The sequence below is a fragment of the Plecotus auritus genome, assembly GCF_963455305.1.
Source record: "Plecotus auritus genome assembly, chromosome: X".
In the NCBI taxonomy this organism is placed as follows: Eukaryota; Metazoa; Chordata; class Mammalia; order Chiroptera; family Vespertilionidae; genus Plecotus; species Plecotus auritus.
Window position 1 is genome coordinate 58,213,489 of NC_137784.1, and position 14,736 is coordinate 58,228,224.

Here is a 14,736-nt window from a genome sequence, read left to right on the forward strand (position 1 = left end):
AGTAGCAAATATCAGTTATTATTATCCTATTTAGTGATTATTTTAAGTACCGTGAGTGAAGTAACTGTTTACTCTGAATAAGACTATAGATACCCTTGGAATCATTTTAGAGAGAAGGAACCTACCTCTTTAGGGGTTTTATATCCATCTCGTAGAAAGCGACAGCAGCCATAACGACCCTGGGAATGCAGAGAAAAAAGGTCAGAAGTATATACACTGGTTCAGCCATATACTTAATCGGAAATACATTTTTTGCTATAATCCTTGTAAACATTTATGCAACCAATATAGGAGCATCTAAATATATAAAGTAAATCTAGATGAATATAAGGGGGAGATCAATAGTAATAGAGTCATAGTAGTGGGTTTTAAGACCTGATTGACATCAATGGATAGGTCTTCCAGACAGAAAATCAACAAGAAAACAGGGGCCTTAAATGACACACTAGATTTAACTGATATCTTCATAGCATTTCACCCCAAAGCAGCAGAATATATATTCTTTTCAAGTACATATAGAACACTTTCTAGGAGAGACCACAAAACAAGTCTCAAATTTTAGAAGACTGAAATCATATTAAGAGTCTTCTCTGACCATCTCAGTATGAAACAGGTAATCCATCACAAAAAGAGTGAAAAACACACGAAGACATGGAGGCTAAATAACATATTACTAAACAATGAATGGGTTAACAATGAAATCAAGGAAGAAATCAAAAGATACCTTGAAACAAATAAAAATAGGAACACAACAACCCAAAATCTATGGGACATGGTGAAAGCAGTAGTAAGAGGGATATTCACAGCATGACAGGCCTACTACCAGATACAAGAAAAATTTCAAATAAGCTATTTAACTACACACTTAAAGGAACCAGAAAAGGAACAAACAAATCCCAAAGTGAGTAGAAGAAAGGAAATTATATACATTACAGTGGAAATAAATGAAGTAGAGACTAAAAAAACAATACAAAAGATCGATGAAACTAAGAGCTGGTTCTTTGAAAAGAAAATGGTTGTCAAATAGGCAGACCTTTCTTGCACCTCTTCCCAGAGCCAGACAGGAAATGTCACTAAAGTGGGGAACATTCACCAGGAATTGCCAACTGAGATCCAGCTGAGGAGGAGAGTTATATCAAGGAAGGACATAAAATATCTGGAGGCTGGTAGGAAGGATGAGGTCATAAGAAGAGGTGACCCAGCTTCCATGGGCAGCAGACCGAGTAGGAGGAGTGAGCTCTGGGCTATTGGAGGGTGTGTTCCCTCAGAAGATTGAGGCCCGGAACCCAGGCTGGGCTCTATAGCCCAGAGAACCAGAGTCGAAACCAGTGGTCCATGTCACATCCAGCCGTGAAAGGCAGCAGGGCTGCTGGCCCTCAGGGAATCTGGTAGGAGAGAAAGCCTCCACATTTCGTTTGTGTTTTTTTTTGTTTGTTTTGTTTTTAAATATATATATTTTTTTACTTCAGAGAGGAAGGGGGGAGACAGAGAGAGAGAGAGAGGGAGAGAGAGAGAGAGAGAGAGAGAGAGAGAGAGAGAGAGAGAGGGCAATATCAAAGATGAGAGAGAATCATTGATCGGCTGCCTCCTGTATACCCAACACTGGGGATTGAGCCTACAACCCGGGGATATGCCCTGACCAGGAAACGAACCATGACTTTCTGATTCATAGGTCGACACTCAATCACTGAGCCACACCAGCTGACCTCATATTTTTGTCTTTTTTTTTTTCTTTATCGATTAAGGTATTACATATGTGTCCTTATTCCCTCATTGCCGCCCGACCCCACTCCCGTTCATGCCCTCACCCCCTTGAAGTCTGTGTCCATTAGTTATGCTTATATGCATGCATATAAGTCCTTTGGTTGATCTCTTCCCCTTACCCTCACCCATTTGACCCAGTGATCCCACTTCTAGGAATATATCCCAAGAAACTAGAAACACCAATCAGAAAGGATATACACTGAGTGGCCAGATTATTATGATCTGTGAATGCATAATAATCTGGCCACTCAGTGTGTGTGTGTGTGTGTGTGTGTGTGTGTGTGTGTGTGTGTGTATGAGGCCCAGTGCAATGATTCGTGCATGGGTGGGGTCCAGCCAGCCTGCCAGGGGAAGGCGACATGGGCAGTTGGCCAGCCTACCTGCTGGTCAAACTCCTGGTCGAGGGGACAATTTGCATATTAGCCTTTTATTATATAGGATATACACTGAGTGGCCAGATTATTATGCATTCAGAGATCATAATAATCTGGCCACTCAGTGTATGCACCCCTATATTCATAGCAGCACAATTTACAATAGCTAAGATTTGGAAGCAGCCTAAGTGTCCATCAGCAGATGAGTGGATTCAAAAACTGTGGTACATCTACACAATGAAATACTATGCTGCTGTAAAAAGGAAGGAACTCCTACCATTTGCAACAGCATGCATGAAGCTGGAGAGTATTATGCTAAGTGAAATAAGTCAGTCAGAGAAAGATAAATATCACATGATCACATTCAGTTGTGGCTTTTTTTTTAAACCTAGAACATAGGAGTTTCATTTACAGCAAGCATAAAACCTCACGGCCCACAATGAATATTTTTGTGGCCCAGCCAATATAACGGCATGTAAGAAATATTTTAATAAAAATTTCATAACTTAGTTTTTATAATATCCTGTTATACATAATTATTAATAACAAACTACAATGTTCTCTAATAACTTATTATTATAATTGTGTTGCATTCATTTCCCTTACGCACCTTGCGCGTAGGCACACCATTTCTCTCCACTAATACTAGCAGCGAATATTTTAGCAGCTGATTGCCACGTAATTAGTCTTGGACTGACTTGTTTGGTGTGCACAACAGGAAATATTTCACTTTCGGAGAATAAGAAAAATAGGTTTATTTGTGTTACGCCTATTAATTTGTGCAGTTATTTAATGTCTGGCAAGTTAATGTTCAAGAAAAAATATTAACTTTTATTAAAATGTTCTATTATTTTATGTTAACGATTACTCATTTATTTCAGCCCTTGTATTCAGCATGTCTCTATCAAAATAAACCTACGTTTCTATGAAAATTGAAGCTTTTGGGTTTTTTTCTGGCCCACATAAACTCAAAACTTGTTTATTTGGCCCGTATTAGCCTTTGAGTTTGACATGCATGATTTACAGCTACTCACATGAGAATTGGTGGAGGGAGGATGGTAGGAACTCAAGGTGCCTAAGGAAAAGATGGGGTTGGAAGCATTGTGGGGAGACATGGAAGAGCAGCAGCCAGGAGAACTGCATTTGGCCATACCCCCAAACAGAAACAGCCATTTTTTCCTGAGAGGAGTTAGCTGCCCTCAAGAAGAGAAAAAAAAACCACCTTAAGTGATATAGCCTGCCAGACCCTCAGGCACCCTGCCTGCCATACCCTGCATCTTGACCTTTGCAGATGGCAACAAAGGCCAAGCCTATGGGTTAGAACAGTCCCAGGAAGCATCAGTGACTGGATTGGGGGTGGGGCCATCTGCCCAACTTTCCTGTGAACCTGATAGTTGCTTCCCCTGCACAGGAGAGCTGATAGAAACTCCAAGTTTGCTGCTGAGCCTACTGGACTACATACAGGATCTCTGCCAATGACGAGGGCAGAGCAATATTCTGGTCACTCCCAGAGGAGTAACTCTGGGAAAGGGAAAAACACCCACCACGTTCCCTGAAATCTGAACAGCACCACCCGCTCAAGGGAGACCCAGAGTTCTAGACTCCCAATTCTGCATAAAGTGCTTTCAGAAACAGACTTTTCAGTGATTAATATTGACAGCTGACTGGCAGGTAAAGGAGGGCAGAGGTGGAACCCTGATAATGTGGGAAGCTTACTGACCAAACACTAAGCCCCATGCTGCTAACAAACCTGCTTTACAGGGCAGATTGACTGCTCCCACATGCAGACAAGTGCTGTGGAGACAGACAGAAACTGTGGATCTCTCGGAGCTTCAAGCAGGTTTGTTGAAAGCCAAAGGAGGACAGATTCTGACAATGGTTGGCAGCTAAGTACCTCCCAGGAAGTCCAAAATTGGCAGACAAAATAGTCACAGTCATCAGAAGAGCAGAGTCCAACAGGAGCTCCAAGGAGGCACTAAACATGGCCGAGACAAATGCCACTTCACTTTTTTTTTATTCTCTTCCCTTTCTTTGTGTCCTTTATTTGTATTCCTTATCTGTTTTATTGATTGGCTATTATTTTAGTCTGTATTGTATCTGTCCTATTTTAGTCTTCCCTTTTCCTACTCAATATTTTTTTTTCTTTTTCTCCTGCTTTCTCATCTTTTTTCCTTTTCTTATTTTGGGTCTATCTGCTTTATTCTTTGTTTTCCTTTTCAATTTTTTTCATCCTCTTTAATTTTAAATCATTTCCTTCCCCTATTCTTCATTCTTAATTTCTTTATTTCATCTCTGCCCCTTGATATTCCTTTTTCTTCCCCCCCCCCTTTTTTGTTGTTTCGGGGGGGTTGCTTCTTTTCGTTAGTTAGTTTGTTTTTTCTCCTCATAGTTTTATTTTTTTATTTTCTTCTACCATTAGGACTCTCTTTCTCTTTCCTAATGTTCTCTTTCCTAATTTTCTCTTCTCAAGGGGTGGCTTTAGGTGTTGTTGTAGGGGTATTTTGTATGTTTTTGTTTGGTTTCTTCTTTTGTTGTGTTATATTTTGTTTTGCTCTGTTAGCACCTCCACAACAGCTCAGATGACGTGGTGACAGGTGAGCCACAAAGTCAGCCAACCTGAGAGGAGATTCCATCAATGCAGAGGAAAACAACATTCAAGACCCAACTGCAAGAGAACCCAAATAACTCAAACAAAGGCATTCCTAGAGTACCCAGCTCAGGAGATCTAAGAGACTGCACCAATGGGTCCCACAAAACACCTACTATATAAGTCCACCCCACAAAGCCTGGGAGGCACAGCAGTTTGATCTAATATACAGAAATAGAAACAAAGGGACACAAAAATTGGGAGACAAAGAAAAACCCCCCAATAAAGAAAAAGGAGAAATGGCCAGAAAAGGAACTAAATGAAATGGAGGCAAGCAATTTGTCAGATAAAGCATGCAGAGTAATGGTAATAAGGGTACTCAAACAATTCAGTGAGAACTACAAGCGTCTTATTGGAACACTATGGAATTTAATAAGGACTACAGCAGCAAAATAAAAAAGGTAGAAAACATCAACAAGAACCAAGCAGATATGAAGAATAATATAGCTGAAATAAAAATACCTTGAAAGGAATCAACAGTAGACTAGTAGAAGTGGAGAACCCGAATCATGAATTAGAAGACAAGGTATTAAAAACACCCATTCAGAGCATCAATTAGACAAAAAATTAAAAAGCAGGAGGAGAGTCTAAGGGAGCTTTGGGACAACATGAAACATAACAACATTTGCATCATAAGGAAACCAGAAAGAGAAGAATCTCAGCCAAGAATGCAGAACCTGTTTGAAGAAATAATGACAGAAAATTTCCCTAACCTGATGAAGGAAAAGTCACTCAAGTTCAGGAAAGAGAGAGAGTCCCAATCTAGATGAATGCCAAAATGCCCACACATAGGCACATACTAGTAATAATTGAAACACAAAACATTAAAGACAAAGGAAGAATATTAAAGGCTGTAAGAGAGAGAAGGAAAGTTACCTCCAAGTGAGGTCCCATTAGACAGTAAGGTGATTTAACAATAAAAAATCATTCAGGCCAGAATGGAGTGGCATGAAGTATACAAAGTAATAAAAACCAAGGGACTGTACCTAAGACTACTCTATACAGCAAGGCTATCATTACAAATTGAATGTGAAATAAAGAGCTTTGTAGACAAAACAAAACAAACAAAAAGGCTGAAAGTTTATTACCACCAAACCAGCACAGCAAGAAATGCTGAAGGGACTGTTGTGGGAAGAAGAAATATAAAGAGAAGAACACAGGCATAAAGAATAAGAATGGCAACAAGTAAGTACCTATCAATAATAACCTTAAATGAAAAGGATTAAATAGGCCAATCAAAAGACAGAGTGTAGCTGAATGGATAAGAAAAAATGATCCATATATATGCTGTCTGCAAGAGATACACCTCAGAACAAAATAGTCAAACAAGATGAAAGTGAAGGAATGGGAAAAAATTGTCTATGCAAATGCAAATGAAAAATAAGCTGGGGCAACAACAATGATATCTGAAAAAATAGACTTCAAAATGAAGGCCATAATAAGAGACAATGAAGGCCACTTCATAATACTAAAGGGATTGATACAATAAGAGGATATAACCCTGGTAAACATATATGCACCCAATACAGGCAACCATACATGTAAAAAAACTTCTAGAGGATTTTAATGGTGAGATAGACAGCAATACAATCACATTAGGGGACTTTAACACCCCACTGACATCACAGCCTAGATCTTCTAGACAAAAAATCAATAAGGAAACAGCGATCCTAAATGATACACTAGATCAGATGGTATTGACATTTACAGAACATTTTACCCCAAAGCTACAGAATATACATTATTTTCAAGTGCACATGGATCATTCTCAAAGATAGATGGCATGTTAGAACACAAGCTAAGTCTTTATAAGTGTAACAAGTTTGAAAACATGTCAAGCATCTTCTCAAATGACAATGACATGAAAATAGAAATCAACTATAATAAAAACACTAAACACATTCAATCACATGCAGGCTAAAGGGCATGTTATTAAAAAATGAATGGGTTACCAAAGATATGAAGGAAGAAATGAAAATTTTCTGGAAACAAATGAAAATGAACATACCTAAAATAACCTAAAATCTATGGGACACAGTGAAAGCAGTTATGAGAGGGAAGTTCCCAGCAATACAGGCATACCTCAAGAAACAAGAAAGACTTCTAATAAACTATCTAACCATACAACTTAAATAATTAGACAAAGAACAAAAGGAAAAACCCAGAGAAAATAGAAGGATGGAAATAATAAAGATCACAGCTGAAATAAATGACAAATAAACTAAAAAAACAAAGATCAATGAAACAAAGAGCTGTTTGTTTGAAAATATAAACAACATTGATGAACCTGTAGCCAGTATCATCAAGAAACAAAGAGAGAGAGAAAACCCAAATAAACACAATCAGAAATGAAGTAACAATACCACAGAAAAACAAAAATTGTAAAAAAATTACTATGAATAACTATATTCCAACAAGCTGGACAAGGTGGATGAAATGGACCTATTCCTAGAGAAAAACAATTTTCCAAAATTGAATCAGGAAAATAAAAAAACAGTTATGTGCATAGGCCCATAACTACTGATGAAACTGAAGCAATAATAATAATAATAATAATAACAATAATAATAATAATAGGAGAAACCAAGATGGTGGCATAGGTAAGCACCTAAACTGCTGCCTCACACAACAATTTCAAAACTACAACTAAAAGACAGAACGGACATCATCCAGAACCACAGGAAGGCTGGCTGAGTGGAAATTCTACAACTAGAAGGAAAGAGGAAAGCTCACGGAGAATCAGAGGAGCGGCAAAAGGCTGAGGTACGGAGACTCGTGCAGAGAGGATGGGCGGCTGAGTGCCTGGCTGAATTTCTCTGGTGGGAGGGGAAAGGAAGCCCCCGACTGCACTGAACCCCAGTTCCGACTGCACTGAAACCCAGTTCCAGGCGAAACCCCATGGACCCAGGCTCATACAGGGGGAGTCTGGACTGTCAGGTAGAGAGAAAGGCACACAGAGACCCAGAGACCCGGGGGAGCCGCGGTGGATCTGGAGGCGCATGCGCACATGCACGCGAGTGCTCGCACAGAAAGCTGAATGGGGAGGTTGCCGCAGGCATTCCCTAGCGGAAGGGAGTCAGAAGCTCCTGACTCCACTAAACCCTAGTTCTGACTGCACTGAACCCCAGTTCCTGGCGAGCCCCTGGGGACCCACACTCTTACAGGGCGAATCTGGACTGTCAGGCAGAAACGCAGGGGAGTCTCGGAAGGCAGATGTCTGGAGGCGCGTGCACAAGGGCAGGGCTGATGGGAAGCCAAGACTGTCTGCTCCGCCCTGAGACTCCGCCCCATGCAAGCTGAGCACAGAGGCTTTTGCAATTTTGCAAGTCTAATTCTATAAGGCTGTCTCCAGCACCGAACTTCTCCCAGTGTAAACACAGCTGACCCTCACAGCCAACTGGCCTGGAGGTCTATTCCTCCCAGTGATACCAACAACAATCAAGACTTAACTACAACAAGGCTGTACACACAGTCCACAAAGGGGTGCACCAAGAGTGTCCACCTCAGGTAACTGGGAGGCTGACCCACTGGGCCATATAGGAAACCTAGCACACAAATCTAACCTACCAACTCAGGCAAGCAGCGAAAATGCGGAGGCAAAGAAACAGATCACAAACGAAAGAAATGGAAAAAAAAAATGACTGGATATAGAATTCAAAACCATGGTTATAAGGCTTTTCAAGAATATCCTAGAAAAGGCCGATAAATTTAGCGAGACCCTTGAGGATATGAAAAAGGACCAACTAGAAATTAAACATACACTGACTGAAATAAAAAAAATATTATACAGAGACCCAACAGCAGACTAGAGGATCGCAAGAATGAAGTCAAAGATTTGAAAAACAAAGAAGCAAAAAACACGCAACCTGAAAAGCAAAAAGAAAAAAGAATCCAAAAAGTTGAAGATAGTGTAAGAAGCTTCTGGGACAACTTCAAGCATACCAACATCAGAATTATGGGGGTGCCAGAAGAAGACAGAGAGCAAGATACTGAAAACCTATTTGAAGAAATAATGACTGAAAACTTTCCCTACCTGTGAAAGAAATAGACTTAACAAGTCTAGGAGGTGCACAGAACCCCAAACAAGAGGAATCCAAAGAGGACCACACCAAGACACATCATAATTAAAATGCCAAGGGCAAAATACAAAGAGAGAATATTAAAAGCAGCAAGAGAAAAACAGTTAGTTACCTACAAGGGAGCACCCATACGATTGTCAGCTGATTTCTCAACAGAAACTATGCAGGCCAGACGGGAGTGGCAAGAAATTTTCAAAGTGATGAATAGCAAGAACCTACAACCAAGATTACTCTACCCAGAAAAGTTATCATTCAGAATGGAAGGTCAGATAAAGAGCTTCACAGATAAGAAAAAGCTAAAGGAGTTCATCACCACCAAACCAGTATTATATGAAATGCTAAAAGGTATTCTTTAAGAAGAGGAAGAAGAAAAAAGTAAAGATAAAAATTATGAACAACAAATACATATCTATCAACAAGTGAACCTAAAAATCAAGTGAATTAAAAATCTGAGGAACAAAATAAACTGGTGAATATAATAGAATTAGGGGCATAGAAAGGGAGTGGACTGATAATTCTCAGGGGAAACGGTATGGGGGGATGCAGGAAGAGACTGGACAAAAATCGTACACCTATGGATGAGGACAGTGCGGGAGAGGTAAGGGCAGAGGGTGGGGTGAAAACCGGGTGGAGGGGAGCTATGGGGGGGAAAAGGAGAAACAAGTGTAATAGTCTGAACAATAAAGATTTATTAAATTAATAAATTAATAAATAAATAAATAAATAATAAGAAGAAGAAGAATAAAAACAACACCCAGCAAACAAAAGGCCTGGTATGGATGGTTTGACAGTGGAGTTCTACCAATCAAAAAAACTAACACGTATTCTACACAAACTATTCAAAAAAATCAAAAAGGGAGGAAAACTTCCAAGTTCATTAGGATAAGGCCAGCATTATCCTAATTCCAAAACCATATAAAGACACAACAAAGAAATTACAGGCCAATGCTAATATCCTCAACAAAATATTAGCAAATAGGATTCAAAAACATATTAGAAACATCATACACCATGACCATATGGGATTTATTCCATGGATGCAAGGCTGGTACAATAACTGCACATCAATAAACATAATCCATCACATAAACAAATTGAAAGATAAAAATCATCTGATGATATCAATTAATGCAGAAAAAGCATTCAAGCCCGGCCAACTTGATTCAGTAGTTGAGCATCAACCTATAAACCAGGATGTCACAGTTCGATTCCCGGACAGGGCACATGCCTGGATTGTGGGCTTGATCCCCACCCAGTGTGGGGTGTGCAGGAGGCAGCCGATCAATGATTCTCTCTCATCATCAATGTTTCTATCTCTTTCTCTCACTCTCTCTCTCTCTCTCTCTCTCTCTCTCTCTCTCCCTCTCCCTCTCCCTTCCTCTCTGAAATCAATAAAAATATTTTTTTAAAGAAAAAGCATTTGACACAATACAACACACTTTCTTGATAAAAGAATCTCAGCAAATTGGGAATAGAGGTATCATAACTACATTTAAAAAAGGCCATATATGACAAACCTACAGCCAATGTAATACTCAATGTGCAAAAATTAAAACCATTTTCCCTAAGAATAGGAATAATACAGGTATGTCCTCTTTCACCACTCTTATTAAACATAGTACTGGGAGTCCTAGCCACAGCGATTAGACAAGAAGAAAAACTAAAGGCATCCAAATTGAAAAGTACAAAGTAAAACTATCATTATTTCCAGATGTCATGATATTGTACATAGAAAACCCTAAAGTATCCAACAAAAAAAATTACCAGATTTAATATATGAATTTGGCAACATAGCAGGATACAAAATTAATACCTAGAAATCTATGGCATTTTTATACAGCAATAATGAACTCTTAAAAAGAGAAAATAAACAAACAATCCCATTTACCATTGCAACAAAAAAATTATGATACTTAGGAATAAACTTAACCAAGGAGCTAAAAGACCTGCACTCAGAAATCTACAGAACGTTGAAAAAAAGAGATAGAGAAATATATAAACAAGTAGAATATATCTTGCTCATGAATTCATAGTATAAACACCATTAAAATGTCCATACTACCCAAAGCAACCTATAGATTCATTGCAATCCCTATTAAAGTACTTATGGCATATTTCACAGATCTAGAACAAACATGCAAAAAATGTATATGGAACCAAAAAAGACCCCAAAGGGTCACAGCCATCTTGAGAAAGAAGAACAAAGTTGGAGGGATCACAATACCAGATATCAAGTTATACTGCAAAGCCAGTACTCAAAACAGCCTGGTACTGGCACAAGAAAAGGCAAATAGATCAATGGAACAGAACAGAGAACCCTGAAATAAACCCAAGCCGTTATGCTCAATTAATATTTGACAAAGGAGGAAAGAGCATACAATAGAGTCAAGACAGTCTCTTCACTAAATGGTGTTCTGAAAATTGTACAAATACATGCAAAAAAAATAAAGAAAACTAGACCACCAATTTACACCATACACAAGAATAACTTCAAAATTGATAAAAGATTTAAATCTAAGTTGTGAAACCATAAAAATTTTAGAAGAAACCAGAAGTAGCAAAATCTCAGACATCTCTAGTAGCAATATGTTTTCTGATAAATCTTCTAGGGCAAGGGAAACTAAGGAGGAAATCAACAAATGGGAATATATCAAATAAAAACCTCCTGCACAGCAAAGGAAACCATCAACAAAATGAAAAGGAAGCCCACATTATGGGAGAACATACATCTGATAAGGGGTCAATTTCCAAAATATATAAGGAACTCATACAACTTAACAAATGGAAGACCAACAATTCAATTTTAAAAATGGGCAAAGAACCTAGACACCTCTCCAAAGTGGACATACAGATGGCCAACAGACATATGAAAAAATGTTCAATGTCTCTAATCATCAGAGAGATGGGAATTGAAATGAAAATAAGATATTACCTCACACCTGTCAGAATTGCTACCATCAACAAATCAACAAATGACTAGTGCTGGTGAAGATGTGGAGAAATGGGAACCCTAGTACACTGCTGGTGGGAATGCAGACTATGCAGCCACTATGGAAAACATTATGGAGGTTCCTCAAAAAACTAAATATGGAACTGCCATTTGACACAATGATCCAACTCTAGGAATATATCCTAAGAAACCCGAAACACCAATAAGAAAAAAATGTATGCACCCCTGGTTCATAGCAGCACAACTTACAATAGGTAAGATCTGGAAACAGCCCAAGTGCTAATCCGTAGATGAGTGGATAAAAAAAGCTGTGGTACATTTATACCAAGGAAAAAAAAAGAAGGATCTCTTACCCTTTTGAGACAGCATGGAGGGACTGGGAAAGTATTATGGTAAGTGAAATAATCGAGGCAGAGAAAGACAACTATCACATGATCTTACTCATATTTGGAATTTAATGAACAAAATAAACTGTTGAACAAAATAAATCCAGGGACAGAGAAGCATAGAACAGACTGAGAAATCTCAGAGAGAAGGTGGGGGAGGATGAGTGAGTGGGGAGAGATTAACCTGGGGAACTTCTATGCATATATGCATAACCCATGGACACAGACAATAGTGTAGTGAAGGCCTGAGGGGGTTGTGGTGTGGAGGGTTTCAATGGGAAAAATATAATACTCTCAACAATAAATAGACATTAAAATAAAATACACCTAAAAAAAGAAACAAAAAACAAGATTGATAAACCTTTAACTAAACTCATCAAAAAAAAAGAGAGGACCCAAATAAACAAAATTTGAAATGAAAAAGTAGAAGCAACTCACTCCACAGAAATACAAAGGATTGTAAGAAAATATTAAGAACAACTATATGCCAATAAATTGGACAATCTGGATAAATTCTTAGAAACATTCAATCTTCCAAACTGAATTAAAAAGAAAAAGAAAATCTGAACAGACCAATTATAACTAACGAAATTGAATAAGTAATTAAAAACTTCCAATAAACTGAAGTCCTTGACTAAATGGCTTTACAGGTGAATTTTACCACACATTGAAAGAAGTAATACCCCCTGTCCTCAAACTATTCCCAAAATTCAAGAGAGAACTTCCAAGCTCATTTTACAAGGCAAGCATTATCCTGATTTCAAACCAAATAAAGACAAGATAAATAAGGAAAATTATATGTCAATATCCCTGATGAACATGATGGAGAAATCCGCAACAAAATATTAGTAAACCAAATCCAGCAATACTAGTACATGAAAAAGTTCATACACCACGATCAAGTGGGATTTATTCAGTGGACACAAGGTTGGTAAAATTTGAGCAAATAAATAAATGTGATACACCACATATCAAAATGATGGATAAAAATCATATGATAGTAGAGATAGTTGCAGAAAAAGCAAATATCCAGCACTTATAATAAAAATTCTCAGCAAAACAGGAACAGAGGGAACATAACAATAAAGAATAAATATGACAACCCCACAGCTATCATCATACTCAATAGGGAAAAACTAAAAGTGTTCCACTTTGGATAAGAAACGTCCACTTTTGCCACTCTTATTCAAAATAATACTGGAAACCCTACCCACAGCAATCATACAAGAGAAAATAAAAGGTATCCAAATTGGAAAGGAAGAAGTAAAACGTTCATTATTTGCATATGACATGATACTCTATATTAAAAAAAGCCTAAAGATCCACCAAAAACTACTGATAAATTCAGTAAAGTAACAGGATACAAAATAAACATTGCCTTCGTATACACTAATAGTAAACTATCAGAAAGCAAAACTAAGAAAACAATCCCATTTACAAATGCATCAAAAAGGTACCTAGAAATAACTTTAACCAAGGAGGTAAAAGACCTGAACTCAGAAAATTATAAGGCAGTGAAGGAAGGAATTGAAGAAGATACAAATAAATGGGAACTCATGAATAGAAAGAATTAACATTGTTAAAATGTCCATACTACCCAAAGCACCCTATAGAGTCAATGCAATTCCCATCAAAATACCAATCACATACTTCACGGATGTAGAACAAATAATCCAAAAATTGATATGAAACCACAAAAGACACATAAAAGCCACAGAAATCTTGAAAAGGAACAAAGTTGGAGTTATAACACTACCTGATGTCAAGTTTTTGGTAATCAAAACTGCATGGTACTGCCTTTAACACAGACATATAGATCAATGAAACAGAATATAGAGCACAGAAATAAACCCACCTATATGGGCAATTAATGTTTGACAAAGGAGGCAAGAACATACAGTGGGGTAAAGACTATATCTATACTTATAATAGGGTAATATGCAAATTGATCAGGACACCATCACATAACGACTGATCGGCAGGAGGGCGGGGCAGAGAGCTACATGTGGCAGAGAGCTATGAGCGGTGGTGGGCGGGGCAGCCCGATGAGGCAAGTGGCAGCGAGCTACTCCTGCAGGGCCACTAGTATTCAATAAATTGTGTTGAGAAAATTGGAAAGTGACATGCAAAAAATGAAATTAGACTATCTTCTCACATGATATAGTAGAATAAACTAAAAATGGATTTAAGACTACATAAATTTGAAATCATAAAACTCCTTAAAGAAATCCTAGGCAGTAAAATATCAGACATTTCTCCCACTAATATTTTTTCTGATATATTTCCTCAGGCAAGGGAAACAACAACAAAAATAAACTAATGAGACTACATCAAATTGAAAATGTTTTCTACAGTGAAGAAAACCATCAACCAAATGAAAAGACATCCCACTTAATGAGAGAACATATCTGCCAATGTTATATCTGATAAGGGGTTAAGAGTTAAAATTTATAAAGATCTCATACAGCTCTACTTGGCTGGGTGGCTCAATTGCCTGGAGCATCATCCTGTAGACCAAAAAAAGTTGTGGGTTTGA

At 38.1% G+C, this 14,736-nt stretch overlaps 1 protein-coding gene across 9 annotated transcripts in view; it reads right to left on the bottom strand.

The window, feature by feature from the left end:
• The window catches only part of PHKA1 (phosphorylase kinase regulatory subunit alpha 1), a 349,029-nt gene that overhangs the window by 187,665 nt on the left and 146,628 nt on the right, over positions 1-14,736 (bottom strand). For all 9 annotated transcript variants that reach the window (XM_080653241.1, XM_080653240.1, XM_080653242.1 and 6 more), the window contains one exon: positions 126-179. In XM_080653241.1, the coding sequence (XP_080509367.1) occupies positions 126-179 (54 nt within the window). The remainder of the gene's footprint in view (positions 1-125; positions 180-14,736) is intronic.